Source organism: Gymnoscopelus braueri (genome assembly GCF_963280865.1).
Source record: "Gymnoscopelus braueri genome assembly, chromosome: 18".
In the NCBI taxonomy this organism is placed as follows: Eukaryota; Metazoa; Chordata; class Actinopteri; order Myctophiformes; family Myctophidae; genus Gymnoscopelus; species Gymnoscopelus braueri.
In genome coordinates this window covers 7,342,602-7,370,005 of record NC_137618.1, presented here as the reverse complement: position 1 = coordinate 7,370,005, position 27,404 = coordinate 7,342,602, and the positions used below count along the sequence as shown (strand labels likewise).

Here is a 27,404-nt window from a genome sequence, read left to right as displayed (position 1 = left end):
TGCAGGTGGAAATAAAAAAACAACATAACTCTTCCTAAGGTTAATATGAACATCAAATCAACATTTTAGCACCTGCATTCCGTAAATTCCTTAGGGCTAGACCACCCATGGACAAATGACATCATCAACTTGCGACGGGCATTGACCCTCTTGAGTAAGATTCTAAAATAAATATAATATTTAAGGAGTTTTACATTTTTTATTTTAGTTATAGAGGACAATTATAATGTATTAAGGCATATTTGGCTTATTAGCAAAGAATCCTTTTAAAAAAGCTCAAGCTCTATATTCTGACAGTAAAGAGTGTTTGTTCAGTGACAGGAGTCTTCCGGTCTCTCCAGCTCTTTAGTGAATACATTTTCAGTATCAGCTTCAATTTTACAGTGTTCCAGTTTCCAATTTTTGTCTGCCTGCTCATTTCTTTAATTTGTTTCATCACTTTGGATTTCCCATGTTCATCCCCATATCCTGTATGAGTTCTCTCTCCTGATTGGATGAAATTAGTATCCCGACCCTGAAAATGTGTTTAAAGAGCAGTAGAAGACAGGAAGACTCTGTAACCGAACACATACACTCTATATCAATGATTACTATCACAATGGAGAGCTATTTAACACTCTTTTAAAGTTTTTTCTTCTTTTTTCTTACAGTAGGCCTATGTAATCTTAAGGTCCTCCACACATCATATTAATAATAGGCTACTAATAATAAATCACAATAATTTATACATGTGTAACTCTGAGAGTGTGCAAATGGATGGTTCCATTTGCACACTCTCAAGAGTTAAATTAAAACCCCGAGCATTTTACAGTGTACAACTAGAACACCCTATATGTCCTCTCCACCAATGAAAAGGGATTAATCCACAACACACACACAAAACTCCTATTAATGTAAATATACTAATAAATAATAATCATAATCACATTGAAAGCAGCACTGGTTCGATCTAAAAACACATTATAAAGCTGTTATTACAATTTTACTACTGTAAACCTGACAGTTACAGTATCAGACAATAGGACTAGGTGGAGAAAAAAAACAGAAACCCACCTTGGTTATCAATTTAAAAAATATGTAATAATTATTATTCATACATTTTAATGAAAGCAGCACCGGTTTGATCTAAAAACACATTATGAAGCTGTTATTACAGTTACTACTATAAACGTGACAGTTATATCAGACAATAAGAATAGGTGAAAAAACACAGAAACCCATACAAAAACTATGTAATAATTAATATTAATTAATAATCACAATGAAAGCAGCACTGGTTTGATCTAGAAACGCATTATGAAGCTGTTGTTACAATGTTACTACTGTAAACCTGACAGTTACAGTATCAGACAATAGGAATAGGTGAAAAAACACAGAAACCCATTTAAAAACTATGTAATAATTAATATTAATTAATAATCACAATGAAAGCAGGCACTGGTTTGATCTAGAAACGCATTATGAAGCTGTTGTTACAATGTTACTACTGTAAACCTGACAGTTACAGTATCAGACAATATGAATAGGTGAAAAAAACACAGAAACCCACCTTGGTTAATGTAAAAATATACAAAGAATTTAAGGTGTAATCCGATTAAAGTCCTGGATGATGTGGAGCGACACAGATGTGATGGAAGGAGCAGGAGGAGACAGACTGTCTGGCTCTGCCTTTTTTCTTTTTTTTTTAACACTTAAAAAAAGGCCTCTTCACTCACTATTATAACATCATATTTGATCATTTAAATATGTCTGGGTCGTCCATATAAATCACCTTTTTTCCCCCCCGACGGTGTCCAGCACACAACGATCAGTCCTACAGATAAATATCCAGTTCGTTTTGGTTCTGCTTATTAATGTTTGTAAGTATTTCAATCTGCGGGCGGAACCGTTCACCACAACCCTGCCTGCTGCGTTGCCAGGTCTTGTGAGATAAATAAGCAAAACTGGGTCTAGGAAAACGAGCCCAAAAGAAAAGCCACATCATGAGCACTTTAAACCTACATTATTATGCTTTGGCTATTTGAAAACATCCGATCTACAAGCTCACAATGCGTCGCGATCTGCTATTTTCAAACACTCTTGCAATAAATGTGGAATATTTTGGATACAAAATTTAAAAAAATATTCTAACAAAACACAAATTAATAAAATAATATTAATATTAAAATGAATATTTGAGAACCACTGGTTTAAATAATGATTGTGGAAACAATCCTAAAAAAGCAACTACACTTTAGAAACAAGCCTAAATAAGCAACTGCACTTTAGAAACAAGCCTAAATAAGCAACACCAATATTTACAAGCAACTTTACAGAAAAATAAGCCCAAAGTCGCTTATAATAAGCCGACATGGCAACGCTGCCCTGGCTGTGGTGAGACAAGTTAAATGTACGTAACAACACCGTGACCGGACGCCTTCAAAATAAAATAAACCTTAACGTATGTATAGCAGTGATTCTCAGACATTTTCATGTCAAAGACCCCTAAATTAATATGGATTTGGCCACGGACCCCCATCTGAAAATATTCTGTGACAGAGACCCCCGAGAAGAAAGATTAGAGTAAAAAAATAATAGCTACCTGTATTTTTTTATAGCCAAAACGAAGTATATACGCAAGTTGCAACGCAAGATATTGATAAAGTGGTTTTAACTAATTTTGCTGGGGACCCCCTGGAAGTCCCCGGACCCCACTTTGAGAACCACTGTAATTAGGATGTAAGACATATTGTAAATTAGACTATCTACTCTGGACAAACACAAGATTAAACAGGATGTATCATCTATGGCCAATTACGTGCGGCTTAAAATGTTGCATTACATCATATATCACACAATGGTTTTGAATTCTATCTTTAATCTTAAAAGGATCCCTGATTAATAAGCCTTATATGCCTTAATACATTTTAATTGCCCTCCATAACTAAAATAAAAACATTTAAACACCTTAAATATTTAATTCATTTTACTCTTTTACTCAAGCGGGACAATGTTCAGCGCAGGTTGATGATGTCATTTGTCCATGTATGGATTGTATGGAATGCATGTGCTAATATAAAAAAAACGTAGTATTTCCTAAGGTTAATATGAGCATCAAATCAATATTTTAAATGTTATATTTACACATGCATTCCATAGGGCTTTGACATTGACAGGGTATTTCTAAAACAAATTAAATATTAAAGTTATTTTTAATTTTTAGTTATAGAGGGCAATTATAATGTATTAACGCATATAGGCTGATTAGCCAAGGATCCTTTTAATGAAGAGGACTAGAGGTTACAATGTTGTGAGGACACACAGAATTATCAGCAGTGTTCCTGCTGATTATGCTGACTGCAAATACTTACCTTTATTCTGAAGGCAGAGTGGTGGTTCCGGTTCCTCGTTTTTCCTCCTTCTACTAAAACCTTGTGGTTGTATTGGTTATACCGCCACCTAGTGGTAGAGAAACCCTATTTCACCTGTCTTTGACATATGACTTGTGAAAGTTGATTTTACTAATATTCCACAATTCTACATATAGTTCTACATATACTCTGATTTTATTTGCGGAAATGTTTGATTTTAATCATTGTAATAATAGCCTACCGTTGACCTAATGTTAGTTTCTGGGTTGAAAGTTGAAAATGGATGTAGTGGCAAATGGTAAATGACACATTTATATAGCCAAAAAGCTTTACAATTCAACCATTCACGCACACATAGCAGAGGAAACCATGCCAGACACCGATCTGCTCTTCGGGAGCAGTTAGGGGCTCAAGGACACTTTTACACCAACTCTGGGGGAGCCCGGGTTCGAACTGGGAACCTTCCGTTTCCTACGCGACCGCTCTACCTCCCGAGCCACTGCCGCCCCGGGCCATTTCAGTTAAAAAGATCTTGAGTGCTTCTTCCACCACAGCCTGCACACTGTACAGAGGCTCTTTGGATACAAAACAAGAGCATTTATTTACATAGTGAAAAAAGCGACTCCAGAGAAAATAAAAACTCTCTGGCAAGAAGGAACATTAAAAACATTAAATGTAATAAATATGTGTGATTTAATCAACAGATGGTGCCAGAGTGATGTGTCAGTCGTTTATCCTCAGTTGCAGGGGGGGAAGCCTGATGGCTGCCTCCTTCACGTCTGCTGTGATGTCAACACCCAGCGGAGCTCTACAACACAAGAAGAGAGACTACAATTACTCAAATATATATCATGGAAAATATCCAACAATTATACAAATATCCAACAATTTCTCTCGCTCTCTCTCTCACACTCACACACACACACACACACACACACACACACACACACACACACACACACACACACACACACTAGAAAAAGGGCAGACTGTTCCTTAAGGAGGAAGATGTTGACATACTTGGGTTCGTATCTCACATCCTCATCAGGAGACAGAAGGCCCCTCCCTTCCCTGAGACGCTCCACACCATTCCTAAAAAAAACAGCAGGTCACATGACTAAAACCAGCAATTCCCCAACCTTTACATTTCAAGGACCCCCAGTTTGATGTGCATTTGGTCGTGGACCCCCATCTGAAAATGTTTTGTGCCAAGATTTATGTTAAAAAAATTATATATATATATTAAAAAATATGCCAACAATTTTGAACTTTTTCAAAAATAGCAGATGTACAAGCTTGCAGCGCGTCACAAGCTGTGAGCTTGTAGATCTGCTATTTTTGAATAGCCAACATATAAATGGATTAAGTGGTTAAAATGATTGTGATGCTGTATTGACACATTTTGCTGGGGACACCCTGGAACCCCCTCAAGGACCCCTGGGGGTCTCCGGACCCCACTTTGAGAACCAATGCATTAGACCACAGACCATTTGATGCCATTTCTTATCTCTGGGATTCCAATCTACGCTGCAAAATCCTCAGTGTTACTTTAACTCTGAGAGTGTACTGGAACCAAATGGATTCCATTCCAAGTGTAGAATAGAATTGGTCAGGATTCCTAACTGCATGTTCCTTGTGTTGTTTCATTCAAGCGCTACCTCAGCCTTGCCAGCCGCAACAAAAAGACTGTGGAGTGCTTTCTTCTTGGCTGCCATCAGGCTTATGAACAACACTGAACAAATGCACTGCCCGGACTATATGGCCACTTGTCTGTGGCTCATGTAAACAGACCTACTGTATGACAATGCTGTTTGCACTTGCGCCATGTTGCCCCTTCAGTAGGTTAGATTTTTTAATGTATATTCTTTATTTATTTATGCAGTTTAGTTTTGAACTCGGATCACATTTCACACCGACTTTAAGGTCTTAACTCTTGAGACTGTAGCTGCTGTGTTGGTTTTAGCGCACAACGAATTTCACATGACCTTTTACTTTGTAATTGGTATTGCTGACAAAGATGTGAAAGAAAAGCTATTTGTATATTATTTTTCACACCTGGTTACTGGTTACATTTGGCTACCACCGCCATTTGAACAAAAGGCAATTTATTGGAGTATAAATAAACGGCTAAATAAAAATGAAGGGAACACTTAATCGTCACAGTATAACACAAAGTCAGTTAAACAACAGAAGAGATATCAACTGTCCATTTGGGAAGATGGTCATTAGTGTGACAGGAGATGCAGTTGGTCCTAAGGTACTTTCATATTTTCAAATATAGCCCCCTCTTTGAAAAGAAGTTTGGACTCTCCTCATAGAATACGCACCATGCTATCATCACCCCGTTGTCAGTGCAGAACTTAGCAGGTGGACAGAGCAGCTGAAGTCCTGTAGCCTCGCTGACCACGGCCAGAGCCCTGCGGATGTACTGGTTACTGGCCACGCCTCCGGACACCACCTACAACAACACAACAATTACACTTTTACAGTTTAGGCACACTTACAAGAGATTTTTTTTAATCTTAGCTATATACCGTATATAGAAACATACGTTTTTCAGAAAACTCTTAGGATTTAGGACAGTGGTTTAGAAGAGTGTCCTAAATCTACAAGCTCAAAGTACATTTGCTATTTTTGAACATTTAAAAAAAAAATCTTCTGGCGGTCCCTGGCACAAAACATTGTCAGATGGGGGTCCGTGGCCAAACGCATATAATTTTGGGGGTCCTTGGCACGAAAATGTTGGAGAACTACTGATTTAGAAGGCATTTGTAGTATCGGCCTTAATGGGTTAACTTTAGTAAACAAATACAAAACGAGGTAAATAATCACACAAACAGAGAAAACAGTGTACATTAACAACCTTAGGACTCAGGTCAGTTTCAACCTAGGGCTTAACTCCTGTATAAACTGACCAGAGTGGGCTGACTTGCTGGTAGGAGGCCTCTGCTCTTACAGAACAGGATGGCGCGGTGCGTTCGTTTGGCCAGGTGAGACGCCACGGTGTGCTGAGCGGCCGCCGCGATGTCACACACGCATGACAACAGCGTCCCTTTGTCTACACCTGTGTGAACACAAGACAGACACACACGCACGCATAATAGAAATACATACACTCAGTGGCCGCTTTATTACAATTACAATTTTTGCATTTAGCTCTCTTATCCAAAGCGACTTACAATATAAGCAAGGTAAGCACATTCATAGAATGCCTCAGTAAACTAGGACTACTACATTGGATCCATTGGAAACAAAACAGGTTATTTCCCCCCCCCCATTTTCTGAAAAGTAACGGTATTTGGACATTGGTTTCCTTCCACCCAACAGCGAGGATCATTACCTTCCTCCTGCTCTTTCTTCACTATGGCCATGGTGACCTGGTTGCGAAAGCCGGCAAAGGAGACGTTACAGTCCAGCAGTTGTCCCATCGGCGTCCTGAAAGCGAACGCCCTCCGATCGCCACGCTTCGCCAGCAACTCGATGGCCTGGCCGCCGCTCAGCGCACTGCATTCTGGGTGTTTTATCAGAGACAAACGTCTGGCTACCTGGAAAATACAAAATACAAACACACAACACACGTTTTTATTCATTAATTAAAGAACTGAGATGTTTTACTTAAATGATGTTCAAGTTGAAATGTGGTGCGGTCAGGAAGAAACCTTTTATCTCCATATTTTTAACTTTTTATGTTTTACTACAGTGTCACACACAAGTAGGCAAAATAGCCGATCTACAAGCTCAAAACGCGTCACATCGCGATTAGCGGCGTGCTATGAGCTTGTAGATCTGCTATTTATTTATTTTTAAATCTTGAAAAGTAACCGTTTTGGTTTTGTTGTTACTTTATCCAGCGTGTCGCCCGGGGCCTCATCCAGCGCTTGGCCCAGGAGCAGGAAGTCGTCGACTCCTCTGGCGAGAGCCAATAGGGAGTGGCCTCCTGAGATGAGGAGGACCAGGAAGGGGAAGTGGACGGGCTGGATCATCCGGACGGTCAGCGCGTGGGCCTCCATGTGGTGGATGGGGATGAATGGCAGGCCTGGCACAATCGTTACACAATCACATGATTGAAATTATTTGAGATAATTGAAATTATTTTTGCAATTATCATTATTATAATCATTACAATTGTTTCCATCCATTCATAAATCCATCTGTTGAGATGGATTCATGAATGGATGCAAACTATTCTAAAAATAGAAGAGATAGCAGATCTACAAGCCCTACAAGCTCACAATGTGTCGTTGTGAGCTTGTATATCGGCAATTTCAACTATTTCATAAAAAATAATAATTATGGCCCGTTTTGGCCATAGTACATTATTTATTTGGATTTTATTGGTATCAGTCATTGTCAGTCTTTTCTTTATATATTTAAGTTATTCATCATATCTGCCCTGAGCAACTTTCTGTTTACAAAGCCTAAAAGGCAAACAGAAATGTCACTTTTATTTATTCATATAATGAAATCATCAATTTGTCAATTATTTACATGACAATTAATCGTCAACTAATATTTCATGATGGCGACACAGCCCATGATGAGGGGTTTTACCATGGCTCCTGACGAAGTTCAGACTGAACTCCAGGCCGACGGACAGGCTCAGAGCCAGGCCTGGTTTAATGGTGGTGGCCACAGCAGACAGCTGGCTGGGGGACACGCCGCTCATCTCCAGCGCTTCCTGAACCACACGCGATATGTGTTCCCTGTGCAGCTGCTGGGCCACTGTCGGAATGATGCCCCCAGTCCTACCATAGGAAAGTGAACACATGTTAACCAAAAAGGGATTAAAACCACTTAGACCCTCTATACTTAGTCAAATGGACCTGAGTTGCAACCGTACTTGGTACGCTCCTTTTTCACTCTACACCAAATGTCTTTGCCAAGCATAGCCGATCTGCAAGCTCACGTAGATGATAGGCAATCTTTGGTTAGGCCAGTCCCAATCTGCTAGTTGTGAAACGTTGATGTTTCGGTATTATCATTTAAAATATTCTAAACACAGCCAACCAGCTGAAGAAATTGCAGATTGAGAGTTACACCTTTGATTTTATGTAATGTCCGAGACCACTAGGTTTTTATGGAAGAAGCTTCTGAAAATTAATTTACAATTTAAGCGATAGAACATAGTATTCTATTGCTAGTTTGAGACAGTCTTATAAATATGACTGAAATCAGGCGACTGATAACTTTTATCCTTCACGATACCATAGGAAACACATGTCAGAACTGAAAATCTACAAGACTCTGGATCGGTCTGTCTGTCTGTGTCCCCTTCACGCCCATATATGGAGATCCCTGATGTCATCAATATAATGTCATAGTACTGTTGTAAGTACTCTGACAATGGTTACAATATTGGTACTCTGGCAATGGGTACAACAGGTACCCTGGGGATTCCAGATTATGCAATACCCCTTACTGCTTCAGTGTCATGATGATATTTACAAGTAACGTTGTCTTTTTTGAAATATTTTGTATACTTATTGTACATTTTGACTGTGACTTATGTTATGAGATGTACTTTAAAAAAAAAACACTTGTGTAAGTGGACCAATGCAAACAAGTCCTTGTCCTTGACTTTTGTGTCCTTGATTTGTTTTAACTTGCAATAGACTAAACTCAAATATTCCAACATGAACTTAGACACATGCATGTATAAATGGAAATTCAGACCTCAGATGTACTTCTTTCTGGGAGTGAAGAGCTTCTCCCAGTATGGTCCCATTGTGGTCCAGTACAGCAGCTCCAGTGTCATCACAGCTGCTCTCTATGCCCAGAACCAGTCTGGTGCTGGTGCAGTACAGTCTGTGGGCTGGAACCAGCCTCCTCTGCACTACACTCAACATGTTATTCATCATACATAACGTCCCGGACTAAATATAAATATATATAAACACAAAGCTTCTTCAAACTGCACACACACACACACACACGTCGGAGTGGGAGTGTCGCTTGTAAACAATTCCGTGCAGCAACAAAGTGACCTCTGCGAAATCTAAAAGAGCCATCGAAAAGCTCTCGGGGAGAAAAAAAAAATAACAATACGTGACTTATTGTTATAAATGAATAATAACGGGGGGTCATTGTCACCGTGTTTACGCTTATGCACTCTAATCGAGTAGAAAACAGTGGAACGGAAGAAGGCGATGCCTCGTTTCAAGAGGGACATTTTTATCGGTGGCACACTGGAGTAAGCATGGAAACCAAACGGATGTGAAGCTGTGAGGTAAACGCGTTAATAATTCAACCTGAACAGACGGGCTGTTTATTTTTTGTTGGAGACATTTTGGTGGAGAGCCTTCTAAAGTCATCTATGGTGCAGACACTGTGGTTCAGGACGGTTTTAGGAACAGTAAACAACAATAAACAACAGTAAAGGGCTGAATGGTGCCGAGCCAGGTGTAATACTCGCGCTGACCGGAGAGGGGCGCCTATCCCCTGACCACTAACTAAACCCAGTCTGTGGAAACTGCTGGATCCGTCTCCATTCTCTGAGGTAAAGTAGTAGAATATTGAGTTATTTTAAAACATGTTCACGTCGCAGACCCCCGAATTGATGTGTATGTGGCCCCGTAGCCCCTACGGAACCTCTCCCTCCGCTAAGTAGCTCCGAGATGAGGTCCCTCGTTGGTTCCTGCCGTTTGCGGTCGACATTGTCGCACATTTTCCACTTTTACATGTTTCTTACCCCTTTCTGCACATCGTATCCAAAAAGCAAAGCAATTGCGCCACTCTCTCAGATGTTTTAAGTTCTAGCGGAACATAACAGCTTCCAACGAGTTGAAGAAAGTATTTAATTTGCCTCGGTTTTCATCCGGTTACATGTTTTTAAGACATTGCGCAAGAGTTGCGCCCGTAGAGATAACATTACTGATTACCCTACTGGTCAAATGTTGAATTGCATCTTCTAATGCAAAATATTATGGAACCGGATGAAGACCGAGGCAAATTAAATACTTTCTTCAACTTGTTGGAAGCTGTTATGTTCCGCTAGAGCTTAAAACATCTGAGAGAGTGGCGCAATTGCTTTGCTTTTTGGATACGATGTGCAGAAAGGGGTAAGAAACATGTAAAAGTGGAAAATGTGCGACAATGTCGACCGCAAACGGCAGGAACCAACGAGGGACCTCATCTCGGAGCTACTTAGCGGAGGGAGAGGTTCCGTAGGGGCTAGTGGCCCCGTAGCTTGTGGATTGGCTATTTTCGAAGAGACGACAAAATAAAACGGGGTTAAACTGTTCCTTATTTTGCCGTGGATCCCTGGGGACCCCCCGAACGGACCCCCACGGTGTTCTGAGAACAATCGCTTAATATTTTTCATGTGGATAATAGTTTTTTTTTTTGTGTTTTTTTATTGACTTTACTGTCATGAGGGTTTAAATAGAACCATCAATGAATCGTGTTTCTTAATGCCTAAAGAAACATGCGTTTGAGCTTCATTGTAGTATATATCCAGATGAATAATAATGTGGTACGTAATATATGTGCCACATATGTGCGTTGGAACTGATGAACCGACCGTGTTCTGGACGGTTCTGTGACGTGTATATTGTGGTGACCTGTCCTCACTGGACTCCATTTAAAGGAGGCTGCATTCGATACGTCACCAGTGTGTGTGTAACATCCCGGAAGTGCAGCACCATATCACGTGGTGTAAATATTTTTTCTCTCCACACATTCAGACCTTCTGTGTTGAGCGACCAGTTGAAGGTTTATTAGGCTATAGGGATATATTGTTAATTGTTAATCCTTAAATAATAAAATAAATGAATAAAAAGGTAACATTTTCCAGAATATCGGTGGCTTTTATCGATTTTATTGATCATTTGTCAACATTAGAGCTATATAGAAGAACGAACAGTTGATTCAGTGACTTTCCTTTTAAAGGAGAAACATTCCATCCCCTGTGGGACTTTTCACCGGACCAAGAAGACATGCAGCAGCAGCGTCCCTCTCCCCCCGACAGCGTGCCGGAAGAGTTCCACCGCTTCGTGGTGAAAGACGCCCCGCCCACCGTCTTCTACATCCCGGACTTCATCAGCGAGGAGGAGGAGGCCTACCTGCTGGAACAGGTGTACCGCTCGCCCCGCACCAAGTGGACCCAGCTGTCCGGCCGCCGGCTGCAGAACTGGGGCGGCCTGCCGGGCCCCAAGGGCATGCTGGCGGAGAAGATCCCCGACTGGCTGGCGGGTTACTGCGAGCGCGTGTCGGCGCTGGGCGCCTTCGCCGGCAAGGCGGCCAACCACGTGCTGGTGAACGAGTACAAGGCCGGCGAGGGCATCATGCCGCACGAGGACGGCCCCATGTACCACCCCACGGTCACCACGGTCAGCCTGGGCTCCCACACGCTGTTGGACTTCTACAGGCCCGTGGGGAGCCGGGCGGGCGAGGGCGATGATGGCGTCCTCCCGGAGACGGATGAGAACCGCTACGCGCTGTCGCTGCTGGTGCGTCCGCGCAGCCTGCTCATCCTCCAGCGGGACATGTACGAGCGCTTCCTCCACGGCATCCAGCCGCGCGCGGACGACGCGCTCGCCGAGGGGCGCGTGGCGAACCTGTCGGCCGCCGGCGGGACGCCGGAGGACACGCTGACCCGAGGGACCCGGGTGTCCCTCACCATACGTCACGTCCCCAAAGTCATAAAGGCCAAGTTCATCCTGGGGAGGAAGTGACGCTTCAAAACTGTTCGGTTATTAGTATTTTTATACGTCATTGGTTCGCAAAATTAGTTGATATAGCGTCACTAGACTAGCTTGTAGATCTGCTATTTTTGAGAAAATACCTGGCAATATTTTTTTGATAGGGGCGGCCAAATACATATCATTTTGGGGGTCCTTGACCTGAAGAAGTTTGAGAACCACTGCTATACGTATATTAAAGTCTTAAAAAGGTGACTCTGACTTACCTAAACCTGCAGATACCCTGTAATTGTGGGGCTGAGCGATATGGCAGAAATCAAATATCACAATATATTTCTTGACCAAATACATCTATTGATATTGTGCTAGCCTATGTTTTTCTCCTAAAAAAAACATTTTCAAAAGTAGTTAAAATAGGCGATCTACAAGCTTGTTAGCTTGTATAGAATAGATCACCTATTTTCGCTGTAGTATAGATGGAAATTGCGATGTGGGTTGTCACAATATGGATGTCATGTCACGTTAGTGTGAAGGCCACAGGCCGCGGAACTCCCCTCAAGGCCCCGTAGGGGTCATTGAGGGGGTTCCAGAGGGTCCGCAGCAAAATGAGGTACAGAGTTTAAACACATGCCTATTTAAAATTTCAGCTATTCAAACATTTCTGAAAGTATAAAATAAGCTTCAAGTGATTAAAACCTGGAACAGATATCCAAAATTCCAGACGATATCTAGTCTGACATCACGATAATATTGTCATACTGCCCAGCCCTATATCACATCACCATGCTCAGAACCAGGCCTGCACAATTCTGACCAAAAATGGTATTGCGATGTTTTCCCTGAATATTGTTACAACACTAATGTCTATGACACTGCAACGTCAGGTGTAGGGACCACCAGGAGGACCCCTTGTGGGTCTAATATAACTGAGTGTACACAAACACAGGATTTGATGTAGATTGGGGTCCCCGGAGAATTGTATCAAACTGGGGGGTCCTTGAAATGAAGACGGTTGAGAATCACTGGTTTGTGATGTTTGCAAAACACACCTTGGATATCATTGTTTTTTTTAGCAGGAGAACATTTGATTGTCTTCATCTTTTGTCCATCCCAACGGTTTGGCTTGACCTCAGGCCCTCAGCATTTGATCTGACAACTGTCTAATACAGTAGATTTACCATCTCATTCGGATGTTGCCAAATGAGATGATAATTTTCTGTGGAAACTGTATTTGCGATATACTGTACAACTAAACACATTATAGCTGGTATTGTGCAACCCAGCTGATAAGCATTTGATATATAAGATGTCTCAGTTATTTAATGACCCATTCAAACTGGGAACGCATGTGTGTAACCACTTTATCCATATTTTATACTTTGGCCATTCAAAAATAGTAGATATACAAGCTCATAGCGTGGCACATTTTTTTAAAGGGAAAATGTTTTACTCAAATATTTGCTTCTGGGGGTCCCTGTAACAATATTTTGAGATGGGGGGCCAAATCACTTTTGGGGTCCTTGACATGGAAAAGTTGGAGCACCACTGATATAGCAACATACTGTTAGGATTTAGAAAAAAAATTTAGATATGTATTTGGCCGCGAAAATATATATATTCAAAGATTTGCACAAATTTTCAAGATTTTTCAAAAATAGTAGATCTACAAGCTATCTATATCGCTATGAGCTTGTATATCCGCTATTTTTGCCAGACCCAAGGGGTCGGCCTACATGAGGCTTTGTCGGTCGGTCGGTCTGTCCCTCTTTTCCTCTGCACACACGTCATGCGAAGTCCGGCCATTCAGATTTCAACCACTAGGGGTCTGGCAGTACCAGGTCTCCTGGTTCCCTTGTTTTCTTAATGAATTAATACCACAAACATACTGTAATGAGAGTCTCAAGTGGACAGCTCTGAAACCAATTCTCCATTAAAGTCTCTCCAGAGTCCAGACAGACTTGAACCCTAGTATCCCTATTCTGGGGGCGAACATTCGCCGAAAATAGAAGATCTTCAATAGCTCACAATGCATCACAGACTGGCTATTTTTGGCAATGACTTTTTGGGAAAATAGTGATTCTCAAAGTCTATCGAAAATGAATTGAAATTTTTATGAAATTAAAAATAGATATATTTTAAAATATGTTTTTGTGAACAGAATTGGCAAACGGATGACGGCTTGATGTTTGCAGTTACAGACCGTTGCATTTGAAGATTGTGAAAGAGTTGTCTGGCTTGACAGACTAATGTTTCACTACGTCATTTATAATTTAATAATCTGGATAGTTGCATGTCCACAAGGATTAAAGAAAAAACACATCTCATGACTGAAAGTGTTTTTAGGCAATCTGTGATTTGTAAAACGGCATGAATACTGTAATTAAAATGATATGCACAAATTGGCAATGCGTCAAATTATGAAGTTTAGCCGTTAGGTTTAGAATGATATGTTCTCGCTGTTCTACATACAGCTGAATAGTTGAAGAGGCTTTTATGAAATATCCCAGACATTAGGGTTTTATGGAAGATGCTTCTGAACATGTTTTCTATTGCTAGTTTGACAGATTCAAACACTATGTATTTCATCTTAAAATGTAACTAATAACCGAAAATAGCCAGTCTACAAGCTCACAACGCCTTGTGAGCTTGTAGACTGGCTATTTTCGGAGAATCCATGTGTCCATATCAATTAACATGACTGATGAGGTGTTCACTGAATGGATGTAAGAGTTGCTAATAAATCAACACTACACAGTTGCTGTCGTATGTTCACTGGTTCTCAAAGTGGGGCCCCCAGGGGTCCTAAAGGGGGGTTTCCAGAGGGTCCCCAGCAAAATGAGGAACAATTTTCCCATTTTATTTTTCGGATATATTCAAGATTAGCTCATGTACAAGCTCACAACGTGTTGCTATGTGACGCGTTGTGAGCTGATAGATCGGCTATTTTAGAAAGTTTTGACAAATGTTCTCTTATGGGGGTCCCTCCTGACACAAAATATTTTCAGATTGAGGTTTCCGTGGCCAAATACATAGCAATTTGTGGGTCCGAACCGCTGGTATAATTCAGAATCAACTTTTATTGTCACATCACAGCTTTGCAGGTGCCAGTGTTAATTTTGACAGCAAATTCTGATTTAGTCTCTCCTATTTTAGTGATCTGAAATTGTTTAGTCTTAGTCTAGTCTTTTGATATTTAGTCGACTAAGACTAGACTAAAAAAATTCAGATGACTAAAATAGGTCATCTGAAAGCAGAATAACAAGCAGATACAACAGTTTAAAAGGTGAAAAAAAAACAGAACAAAAATAAGGGGTTCAGCACAAGGGCTGCATGTATTTATCCAAATTCAGGCTCTTACTCTTATGTCCTTTGTTTGAGTTACCTTGTTTAGTCTTTTAGTCTTGGTCTCTTTTGATTGATTGATTTGAATACTTTATCAACACGATTATTAACAGTACAGGTAGTACAGTCAAAGGTTATGCCAAAAGTATATATTCACAAAAAGCCCCAGGTGGCTTGTTTCCATTGTGGTCCATTGTACTCATTTCATCAGTAATACATAAATACATAAAATACAATACAAAACATATTGGAATTAATCTCAGTAGAATCATAAGCTATATTCACAGAGAGAGGAGGGGTAGTTTATAGTTTACACAGGTCATTTGGCTGCTTCTAGCAGGACAAACAATACGGCCCAAAAAAAAAAATCGCCAGTAGGCAGCGCCACTGCGCCAGTGGCTCAAATTATAGCAGAGAGTGAATGTGATAACAGACTTTATAGTTGCCGAAATGGCAACTTCGCATGTCCAATAAAGTTCATACAAAACATGCAAAGTTGCACAAATGAAGTTAAATCCTCTTCTTACTCTGCAATTCTCTGCGTCTCTCGACTCTTCCCTCCCTGACTGACTTCACAGTCACAGTGTAATTTGAGCCGCTGTGTCTGACAGGCGGCGAGTCTATCTTACACTCCCCCCATGGCATCATCCTCTGCCATTGTGTGATTTATGGCTCTTTTTAAGTAACCGATTTACAAGTTCTATGTTAGATCGTGATGCATTGTAGACTTCAGTGAGCTTGTAGATTTGAATGGCTATTTGGTTCGCAAGAGTCAGCGCCGTCTTCATAATAAATACATACACAATTATTATTTGTATTATTATTAAACGTTTTTCTTTTTTTTACGAAGCCCGAGGCTCTATTCGGCCCGACTAATTGGCATACTTTTTCGGCCCGGCCCAAAAACTTCGGGTCGGGTTCGGAACTTGAGAACTCTTGAGAACTCTAGGCTGTGGCGGTCACCTTGGCTGATGATTTCATGGGTTTGACCCTCAGCACTTTCTCACGCCTCATCAGGATGCGGTAGAAGTGTTTGACAGGGTGGCTGAGGATTCTGATAACGCTCCTTCCACTGATTAAGGTTCCGGTCCCAGCGGTACAGCTTGGTCCGATCTCCTCGTCCTCCTCACCAAACTTGGTCTCCACATTTTGCAGTGAAACTGTAGGCTCCAAGTGGATGTGTACATTATTGGAAGCATCCTCTTTGTCGCTCCCCTCTTCCTCCGCCATTCTTTAGTGTTGGTGGTGCTGAAGCTTGAATATCCGGGCAAACTTGCCACCAATGCTTTTGACCAGGTCAGTGAATGAGAAGCTTCCAAATGTGCTGAAGCCAAAGGTTGGGTCTTGAGTAGGAGCCGTAGTAGTAGTGTAAGTGGTGGAGTCGGGTTCAGAGGTGTTTTCCGTTGACAGGTCTATGGGAGCGCTGCTGATAGGGGCCACACTCTGGGCCTCTGTGGACTCTTCTTGGGGTGTGGAAGCTTCTGGTTCAGTCTCCTGCTCCAAGGCCTGTGGTTCCAGAATCTCTTGTCTTGAGGCCTGCTCTTCTGGTGCCTCTTGGCCAAGGGTCTGTGGTTCTGGAACCTCCTGGCCCAGAGCCTGTCGTCCTGGGACATCCTCACCCAGGGTTGGTCGTTCTGGAGCCTCCTGGCCCACAGCCTGTCGTTCTGTGCCACCCTGGAGAAGGGTCTGTGGTTCTAAAACATCCTGACCCAGGTCCTGTGGTTCTGGAACCTCCTCGCCCAGGGTCTGTGGTTCTGGAGTCTCCTGGCCTAGGGTCTGTGGTTCTGGAGTCTCCTGGCCTAGGGTCTGTGGTTCTGGAGTCTCCTGGCCTAGGGTCTGTGGTTCTGGAGTCTCCTGGCCTAGGGTCTGTGGTTCTGGAGTCTCCTCACCAGACTTGGTCTCCAGCTTTTGCAGTGACACAATAGGCTCAAAGTGGATGTCCACATTATTGGACGCTTCCTCTTTGTCGCTCCCCTCTTCCTCTCCGCCATTCTTTGGTGCTGGTGGCGCTGAAGCTCCAAAGACCATTACCGGGGCGTTCGTCCACGAGATGGAAGAGTCTTGCTTACCAAATGCAAACTTGCCACCAATGTTTTTGTCCAGGTCAGTGATTGAGAGGCTTCCAAATGTGTTGAAGCCAAAGGTGGAGTCTTGAGTAGGAGCAGCAGTAGTGTAAGTGGTGTATTCAGGTTCAGAGGTGTTTTCCGTTGACAGGTCTATGGGAGCGCTGCTGATAGGGGCCACACTCTGGGCCTCTGTGGACTGCTCTTGGGTTGTGGAAGACTCTGATTCAGTCTCCTGCTCCAAGGCCTGTGGTTCCAGAATCTCTTGTCTTGAGGTTTGCTCTTCTGGTGCCTCCTGGCCAAGGGTCTGTGGTTCTGGAACCTCCTGGCCCAGTGCCTGTCGTTCTGGGACATCCTCACCCAGGGTTCGTCGTTCTGGAGTCTCCTGGTCAAGGGTCTGTGGTTGTGGAGCATTCTGGCCCAGGGTCTGTGGTTCTGGAGTCTTCCTGCCCACGGCTAGTGGTTTTGGGCCCTCTTGGAGAAGGGTCTGTGGTTCTGGAACATCCTCCTGGCGCAGGTCCTGTGGTTCTGGATTCTCCTGAGCAGGAACCTGTGGTGCTGGGGCTTCCTGGACCAGGCCCTGTGGTTCTGGAGTCTCCTGAGAAGGAACCTGTGGTGCTAGGGCTTCCTGGACAAGAGCCTTTGGTTCTGGAGTCTCCTGGCCCATGGCCTTTGGTGCTGGGGTCTCCTGACTAGGGCCCTGGACTTCTTTAACCTCCTGGACAGGGGCCTGGTCTTCTGTGGGATCAGGATAGAGCTTTCCATTCAAAGTCTCCACTGCTGACTCATAGTCCTCATTGTCATCTGTTTCAGAGTCACTGGTGTTGCCTGGTTCATTCTCAGCAGTGGGTTCCCTTACATACACCACCTCCACGTCTCCGTCTGACTCCTTCACTTGCTCTACCTGAGGGGGCACTTTTTCTGGGATTCTGAATGCAGCTGTTTCAGAAGCTGGGGCAGGAGGTCCGCTGTCTTTGGAGCAGGACAAAGACACCTCAGTCTCAGGGGAAGATTCAGGTGATCCAACGTTCTTCTGGAGGGTATCAGTGCCAAAGACAAAATTGGGTGGACTGTGTGACATAGCCACTGAGGTCTTGCTGTCAGTGGTGTGGAAAGTGTCAGAGGATGGTGATGGAGACATTGAGGATCCAGTGTTTTGAGGAGAGACCACCATGGAAGACACTGGGGTGACTCCCAGAGGGACGTCCAAAAGTCCCTGGCACTCCTCAAACTTTTGCTTAAACTCCTTAGCCAGTTCTGGGGTTTTGAATCTTGCGGCTAGTTGTTCCAGTTTGGAGCGTCCATCTGAGAAGTCGTTGGCGAGCCACATAAACGCCTTATTGGAGCCCACCAAGGGTTTCAGTTTCATAGTAGTAGTGACCATGTGGTTGGCGCAAACATTGAGGACCTGCTCTCTTCTCATCAGCACCCTCAGTTTGCCATTGGTTGCATTTTTCAGGAATTTGAGGTTCCCCACCCCTCTCTCCTTCCACTGACTGGTGGCAGGGTCAAATCTGAACAATTTGACGTGCTGGGAGTAGAGGACCTGTTCGTCCTCCTCCCCAGTCACCAGATCTACCTTGTCAAGAATGTCATCCTCCTCCTCAGTCTTGTACATGTCCTCTTTGCCCTGGTCAGATGAGGTATCCGCCTTGCAGGGGGTCACCGCGAGTGACGAAAACAGCTGCTCACCAGCACGAGAAAAACCTTTGAAATGTGGGTCTCTCTGTCCAAACTGGAAGTCTCCTCCTGTAGTCTTAGCCAAGTCTGCAAAACTGAAGGTATTAGGCTTAATTTTGAATAGTGGATTTTGATCTTGATCGGTTTCTTCCACAGATGGTGTGGAGATAGAAATACCAGTCTCCTTCACAATTTTCTGTGTTTCTGCAAACTTTGTTTTTAAAAGCGCTGCCTCGTCAGCTGTTTTGAACTGGACGGCTAGCTGCTCCATTTCTTTGTTATCTGGCTTTGATAAAGAATTAGGATTGTCACTTTGACAAGCTAATATAAATTGGTTGCTCCACTTTGCTCAACAGTTCTTCATTACCTGAGCTCTGTGGTAGTTTTAGTGCCAAAGATGAAGACGCCAGGTTGGTTGGGGGGCTGCTCGGGGCTCAGAGGCTTCTGTTCAGGTAAATCTGCTTTATTGGGAAGATGTGACGTCCTGCAGACACACAGACAGCTGTATAAACCTTGCTGGTGTCACTCACTGATGATATCATGCTCTGATATGTCTTTGTGACATCACACAGTGCGTGTCGCTGAGGACCTGAGAGAGTGCAGTGCCCGGCATGAAGTCGGTCGGCCCCCTGGGGCACCCGGTCAACCAAGTATATTGGGCAGTGGTTCCCATGGTTGGGTACAGGGTCCTTGAAGGGGTTTCAGGGGGTCCTGTGTAAAATGTGCTTATATATATTTGATAAAGTATCAAAATCAGTTTAATCAGGCGATCAGGCCAACGGTGCCGGAGATAAGCTGTTCACAGACAGAAGGACAGACGGACAGGGTGCAAAACACAGGTAGAATCGGCCACCTGGTGGCGCTATAACAGGCCCATGTGAAAAATTTGACCATTTTGGGGCAGAGGTTTGGAATTGGCATCCAGGGAGTGTGTGTGCAAAGTTTCGCTGCGATCAGGCCTACGGTGCCGGAGATTAGCTGTTCACAGACAGAAGGACGGGCGGACAGGGTGCAAAACATACTCTCTCACCGTGCCTTCGGCCTGGCGGAGACAATAACAAAACATCTTATATACTACTATAATTGACAAAAGCTCAAAAAGTTCGTCCGGGATTCGCAAGCACAGGATCACTCCACATGCCTCCAAGACCCGCCACAGACTGTTGATCAGAGCTATGGCTATGATTTAGGCATCTTACCTCACCTCCATCAGTGATCAGACTCGGCTTGATTGATTCTCTGATTTTCCTATCAGACCCTCAGCCTGATCTGGCAGGTTGCCATAGCAACCAGATACAGGAAGTCTGACCTCTTTATCACATGACCGAGTTTGGGAGGTTGGGAGGTTGGGACTAGAGGTTAGGGCCGCAAAGCAAAGCGGGGAGGGAGGAGAGGAGAGGCCAGAGGGGCCGGACTTCGCATGACGTGTGTGCAGAGTGACCAGGCCAGTGCTGTCTGGACCAACCTCGGATCGGGCCTAGATGTGACATCTAGTTGGAATAATTTAGAAACATTTTAACACCACAAATCTCTTATAGGAGTCCCTCCCTGACACCAAATCTTTTCAGATGGGGGGTCTGTGGCCAAATACATATTGTATCAGTTTGGGGATCCTTGGCATGAAAAGGTTTGAGGACCACTGATATAAGGGTTTTTAGTGGTTAATGCAGAAGTACACTTGTTTAATTGTACCTGTAGAAAAGGCTTTCACATCAAACAGGTTTGTTGGATAGGTAACCATAGTTACGCGGTACGAGGTCCGACCACGTCACTGAATGCTTGGTACTCCATATATGGAGCTAACGGACATATCCAAGTCCGATATCACGGCATCCATCTTTGGGCATATTGGGACTCCATATACGGATATGACTGTCTCGTATTGACATCACCAGGATGACACAATTACGATATAAAGGAAAGGGAATCTCAGAGTTGGCTCAGATCCCAGGATGACCCCCATCTGATTGTCCTTCTCCCTCTACTGCCCAGGGGCATATTATTGGTTTAATTCCTGCTTGGATACTATCACAGCGGCTCTTGGATTCTGATTAACCAACCAAGCCGATTATCTATCTGTCTTTAATAGTACCTTTTTATCCCAACAGGGAGAGTGGGGCTGAAATGGAGCCCCAGTCCAAACGTAGGAAGGAGGGGTGCGAAGATGAGGTGGATTCCTGGGTGGCCGTACCCGTCCTGTCCGACGAACAGTCCCGCGACGCGCAGCTGGTCGCGGCCTTCGCCGCTCCCATCACCGACAAGAAGGAGGCCTCCCGCCTGGTGAGAGAGCTGAGCCTCCTCTACCCCTTAACGTCCCACATTCACATCAAGAGAGTCCGGCCATGTAAAGGTAGTCGTAAGTGATCGTTTTTTTTGTTATGACAAAAAGTTTATTGTTTAGCAGTGGTGGAAAAAGTACTCAAATGTTTTACTTAAGTAAAAGTACCAATACTACTACTCTGTTACAAGTAAAAGTCCGTAATTCAAAATTCACTTGAGCAAAAGTACAAAAGTATTGGTATCAAAATGTACTTAAAAGTACCAAAAGTAAAAGTACTAAAATGTTTGAAAATAGCAGATCTACCAGCTCACAACGCTTAGATCTGCTATTTTCAAATAGCCCTAGGTATAAAATAGGGCTAAAGTGGTTAATGTATGTTTTATAATGTCATATATTTATATATTCTGCAAAGTAACTAGTATCTGAAGTTTTCAAATAATTGTAGTGGAGTAAAAGTACAATATTTGCCTCTGAGATGCAGTGGAGTAGAAGTAAACGTATAGACAATTGGAAATACTCCGGTATAGTAAACGTACCTCAAAATTGTACTGAAGTACAGTACTTGAGTAAATGTTCTTAGTTACTTTACACCACTGATTGTTATAAAGATAAAACTTGCATATATTCTATCATTGTGATCATTGTGATAGAGTGAGTGTCCAGGAACAGGGGTCTCCCTGTCTCAAGCTCTTTAGTAAAAAGGTGGGTTGCAAATTTCCTCCAATCAGGAGAGAGTACCCATTTATCAGGCTAGTGAAATAGTGTTCCAGTAAAAATTGTCGTCTCATTTCTTTGAATCATCACTTCCACTTCACTTGTTTATCCTGTATGTGTTCTCTTTCCTGATCGGATAAAATTGGTATCCTGGCCTGAAAATGTATTTTCTGTTTACTAAAGAGCTGGAGAGACAGACAGACCCCTGTTACTGTACAAACACTCTATAGCGAGGGTCTTCAACAGGGGGTCCTCAGAGTTACTGCAGGGGGGCCCTCAAATCTTTGTGTGATGGGATCATGTTTTTTACATTAACCACTTGAACCGTAGCGTCCCTATTCTGAGTGGAACATTAGCCAAAAATGGCAGATCTACAAGATCTCACAACGCCTCGCAGTGCGAGGTGTTGTAGATCTGAGCTTGTAGATCTGTTATTTTATTGGCAAAGAGGTTTGGTGTAGAGGGGGAAAAAAGAGCAGACCAAGTATTGACGGTTCAAGTGGTTAAAATACACATTAATGTAACATACACTGACGATAGTGCTGTCAAAGTCTATGAAGCTGTCACGATTGTATACAATATGTAGTAGGGGGTCCCTGCTTCATCTCTCTCTCAGCTAAGGGGTCCTTGGCCTGAAAACGTTGAAGACCCCTGCTCTATAGCAATGATTACTGTCACAATATATATAGAGATATTAGAAGCCTTATTTTAACAAAAAACACATCACTTACTGTACCTTAAAGACAGAGACAGCCCCCATCCGCTGGAGATCCTGCTGTGTCTGCTCACACAAGTACCCCACATGGAGCAGGAGGAGAAGGGGGTCCGGCTGGAGGCTCTGGTCCCGTCGGACAGAGTGGGACACGTGGGACTAGGAGACCCCTTCCTGGTCCATGTCCCCGCCTGGGCCCCGCTCACCCGACCTCAGTTTGAGCTGGCCAGCAAACACTGGCCCACGGCCTTCCACGAAAACAAACAGGTTAGTTCATTTTGGTTCTCAACCTTTTTGTGGATCGATCAGACAGAGACCCCACTTGAAAATCTTGAAGGCATTCGTGGCCCACCCATCTGACCACTTAACACAGACTTGTTAAGTCTAAATTCATGGCCCCCTCACACATTAGTAGGACACTGCGTGTCGTGAGGGGGCCATGAATTTTCCATAACTTTTTTCATTTATTTTTAATATTTTTTTTAAATGTGTCCCCGGCCCGAGAGTGAAGTATCCCTTTAAGTGGTCAGACGTTTTTTTTCAGAGCATGTTTATTTTAATGATCAATCAATCGATTGTGTTCCACCTTTGATCAATGGAACCTTCGTTGTATACTTGAAGTTCTTATTTATTGGTATGAACCATCAGAAGTGCCCCGTCCATTGAGGCGTTCAAGTCTCTTCTCAGGACTCATTTCTTTTCGTTGGCCTTTGATTACACTTGACCTCTTTATACATATTATTTCGTTGGCCTTTGATTACACTTGACCTCTTTATACATATTATTATTTTAATTGTGTGTTTTGATACCATGTGGTTTCATATGCATAATGTTTTATTGAGTGTTTTTGATGTTATGTGGGTGCACATGCACAATGTTTTTGTTGATGCTTTGATTTGACTGTGTACAGCACTTTGGTCAATCTCGATTGTTTTAAATGTGCTCTATAAATAAAGCTTGATTTGATTTGATCATTTTATCAAAATGTATCATTTTTATAATCCCATAAAAGGTCGATTAGTTGGATTAACTCTTGCACCCCCGCACCAGGTGACGGAGGCCCTGAGAGGAGATCTGTTCAGCGGGCCTCAGAAGAGCAGCATGCAGCGCTACATGACGGAAGCCGTCGCGGCCGCCAGGGCGGGGCGCCGGCGAGGCCACGCCCCCGCGGGAGGCGTGGTCGTCGACCCCGCAACGGACACGGTGGTGGCGGTGGGTCACGACTGCCGCGCCGACCATCCCCTCCAGCACGCCACCATGGTACGTGTGTGTGTATACAGTTAGGAGGCTATTAGTACATAATGCCTGATCGCAATATTTTTGATCATCAGTTAGTTTTGCATAATCGTCAGATTGTGTATAAATCTGTTGAAAAATTGCAGAAATAGACGATTTGCAAGCTCACACCGCATCGCGATGTGACGCATTGTGAGCTTGTAAATCGTCCATTTCTGCAATTGTTTAAACCTTTTGAAAGTATACAATTATTAAATATAATAATATATGGCTTGTTTTGACCATAGTACATTCATTATTTTTGGATTATTGGCACCACTGTCAGTCATTTCTTTGTATATTGAAGTTATTTGACATATCCACCATGTGCAACTTTTTGTTTACCAAGCCTAAAAGGCAAGCAGAAATGTAATGTTTATTTAAATATGTTCCAATGTTCAATGCCAAAAACACAATGAAATCGTTGAAATAACAATCAATGGTCAATAAAAGTCCTATGTTGGTGACCTAGGTGTGCATAGACCTGGTGGCGAGGACGCAGGGTGGAGGCGCGTACCGTTTGGATAAATACCCTGACTGTCGCTTCACACCCAGCTCAGAGTCTTCGCTAAACCCACAGGTAGGCCCTGATTTAACCATTTATTGCAACAAATGGAATACAGTTAAACTTGGCGTTAATGGCTCCACTCTTTAAGATGTTCCCTAAATTTAGCCAAGCAACATGTTAAGCAAAATCAGGGAACGCTATGCAAAACCCACAGGTATACGAGAGCCATCACAAGACATTTAATCAGATGAACTTGAGTCATGCAAACTTGAATGCAGTTTAACATTAAAGCCATAGAACATTGAATTCAGCTTAGCTTGTAGATTGGCTATTTTCTAAAGTTTTTAAAGCATAAAGTTAAAATACTGCCTGTGTTAGGCAGAGTACATTATTTTATTTATTTGGATTATTGGTACCGGTCATTATTTAGTTAGTTCTTAGTTTGTTGTCATATCTACCCTGTGCAATTTGTGTTTACAAAGCCTAAAGGGCACACAGAAATGTCATTTTCCATTTATACTGGATGTTCCAACGTGCACTGCCCCCAAAAAACACAAATCATTAATGGCAATCAGTTGTACGACAGTCAATCGTCAAACTAATATTTCATGATCTTTCCAGGCCCAGCCAGAGGCGACGGAGAAGGCCGGTAAGCCGTACATCTGCACGGGTTACGACCTGTACCTGAGCAGGGAGCCCTGCGTCATGTGCGCCATGGCTCTGGTCCACTCCCGGATAGGACGGGTCTTCTACGGAGCCGCTTGTGCCGACGGAGCCCTGGGGAGCGCGTTCAAAATCCACACGCAGAAGGACCTCAACCATAGATTTGACGTGTTCAAAGGGATCCTGAGCCAACAGTGTGAAGAGCTGAACACAGACAACAAAACCACACCTTGATTTTATTTTTTTTGGGGGGGGGGGGGGGGGGATTTAACTTCCGTGGCGGACAGTAACGAATAGGGTTCGGATCCTTTTTAGGATTTGAACGAGTCCGGTTCCTTAACGATTCCCTCTTAACGGTCTGATTCCTTAACGGTTCCTATAGATTTTACGAAATATGTATACTTTTTTTTATAAACACAAATCATGCATACATTATTGCATACATATTATTGTAGTGGTTCTCAAAGTGAGGCCCAGGGAGATCCCTCTGGGTTACTTGAGGTGAGTTCCAAATAGACCTTTACAGGTCTGTAGCACTGAGAGTGTATAAATGGAACCAAATGGACCCCATTTGTACACTCTCAGAGTTATGGTGGTCCTTGAAATTAACCCATTTAGACCTGAGGCCGATTCTAAAAACGGCAAATAATGTATGTCGCTATATACTGTACATAGCAACGGGAAGGGGTTCCCGTCTTGAAAGGTATAGTATATTTACAAATAGGGGTTCCCGTCTTGAAAGGTATAGTATATTTACAAATAGGGGTTCCCGTCTTGAAAGGTATAGTTACAAATAGGGGTTCCCGCCCAAAATGGGTTAAAAAGTTTGAGAACCAACGGTATTATAATTGTATAGCAGACGTGAAGTCCACATACCAGCTCTGACTGTGTGATAAAACTGGTTCCGGAAACGGTTCTAAAATGTGATGGAACCGATTCCGGTTCCTCAATGTTGGTTACGGTTCCTGCCGGTTCCGGATCCCAACCCTAGTAGTAGTAACCGAGTACATTCACTTGAGCGATGCGACCCATTGTGAGCTTGTAGATCAACTCTTTTATTATGTTTTTTTTTAAAGACATTTTTAGAAATTGTTCTGAATTGATTTGACCAGTTTGACCCGACGAAGAGCCTTTAGGCTCGAAACATCATCGAATAAATTGTATTGGAGCATACGAGTGTGTGGGTTTCATTCTTGTTATTATAATTTTTCTTTCTGAATTTATTTGGAAAATTCTAAATTTCAATACAGTACTGCATTGACGTTCAAAAGAAAATATGTACGTTTTGTACGTTTGTGTTCTCTTTTTTTTTTAAAGCATGTACTCCATGCTTTCACTTGTAGTTGAGTAAATATTTGACCAGGAGTATCTATACTTTGAATCAAGTACTGGGGTTGAGTACTTTGTCCACCACTGGTAGGTGTTTTTGGATGAATTGATTCACTCTGACATCCCTCCATCCAAATTAATAAATGTATAAGAGTACTTGGAAATTTTAATGCTAGTGTTCCCATGTAACCAACCGCAATCTACTTTGCTGGCTCTGTACAATCATTTCAATGTGCGATTGAGAAGGACAGTGTTGTGATTCAATGTCTGTGTAGACCTCTGCCCTATTTTATCACTATTTTATCACTGCTGCACCTTCACAATATATCATGTAAATATTATTTAACACTGACTGCAATACTAAACAAGCCAGTTGTAGAACCTGAGAAAGCCACTGGAGGGCGACAACGCTCCAACAAGGTAAGGATGTTCCTTAATATTAACCATTTCATTAGATACATTGAACTGTACAATGAGTGGTTCTCACTGGGGACCCCCAAGGGTCCTTGAGTAGTTAACGTGACCGTAACTCAGAGATTGTACAAATGGAACCAAATGGACCCTTACGTGTAATGGATCTACCCTTGATTGCCAGTAGAAACGTTGTGAAAGGTGATGCTGGTATTTATTACTAGTTAGTGCAAGGGTCTTCAAAAATATGTCAGGCCAAGGACCCCTTAGCTGAGAGAGTGAAGCAGGGACCCCCCAGGGCCGCTTCTCCCTACACGCACACTACGCAGGCTGCGTGGGGCCCCGCCTACCCGCAGAGAAAAGAAAAAAAAAACTTTTATTTTATTTTATTTTTTAACGGACCCAATCCGCCCAGAGCCGCAAAAAAAACGAACCCA

General features: G+C 42.9%; 4 protein-coding genes across 4 annotated transcripts in view; 2 read left to right on the top strand and 2 right to left on the bottom strand.

Moving 5' to 3' along the window:
* Positions 1–1,885, bottom strand: part of LOC308105851 (bone morphogenetic protein receptor type-2-like) — a 40,096-nt gene extending 38,211 nt beyond the window's left edge. The window contains exon 1 of the mRNA XM_080456775.1: positions 1,550–1,885. The gene's annotated coding sequence lies outside the window, so the exon portion shown is untranslated. The remainder of the gene's footprint in view (positions 1–1,549) is intronic.
* Positions 1,886–4,024: 2,139 nt separating this feature from the next.
* osgepl1 (O-sialoglycoprotein endopeptidase-like 1) lies at positions 4,025–9,269 on the bottom strand. The gene is made up of 8 exons (XM_080412457.1): positions 9,024–9,269; positions 7,902–8,095; positions 7,193–7,386; positions 6,691–6,895; positions 6,266–6,414; positions 5,678–5,808; positions 4,371–4,442; positions 4,025–4,158 (listed from the first exon to the last, which is right to left on the bottom strand). The coding sequence occupies exons 1-8, from the start codon at positions 9,206–9,208 to the stop codon at positions 4,074–4,076; spliced, it is 1,215 nt and encodes a 404-aa protein (XP_080268583.1). The 5' UTR covers positions 9,209–9,269; the 3' UTR covers positions 4,025–4,073.
* Positions 9,270–9,703: 434 nt separating this feature from the next.
* Positions 9,704–14,515, top strand: alkbh6 (alkB homolog 6). The gene is made up of 2 exons (XM_080412722.1): positions 9,704–9,846; positions 11,238–14,515. Exon 2 carries the CDS (start codon positions 11,285–11,287, stop codon positions 12,020–12,022), a length of 738 nt encoding a protein of 245 aa, XP_080268848.1. The 5' UTR covers positions 9,704–9,846; positions 11,238–11,284; the 3' UTR covers positions 12,023–14,515.
* On the top strand, positions 9,730–26,371 carry adat3 (adenosine deaminase tRNA specific 3). The gene is made up of 7 exons (XM_080412720.1): positions 9,730–9,851; positions 21,189–21,430; positions 22,813–23,048; positions 23,832–24,041; positions 24,529–24,636; positions 25,186–25,935; positions 26,009–26,371. The coding sequence occupies exons 2-6, from the start codon at positions 21,199–21,201 to the stop codon at positions 25,459–25,461; spliced, it is 1,062 nt and encodes a 353-aa protein (XP_080268846.1). The 5' UTR covers positions 9,730–9,851; positions 21,189–21,198; the 3' UTR covers positions 25,462–25,935; positions 26,009–26,371.
* Positions 26,372–27,404: the final 1,033 nt, after the last annotated feature.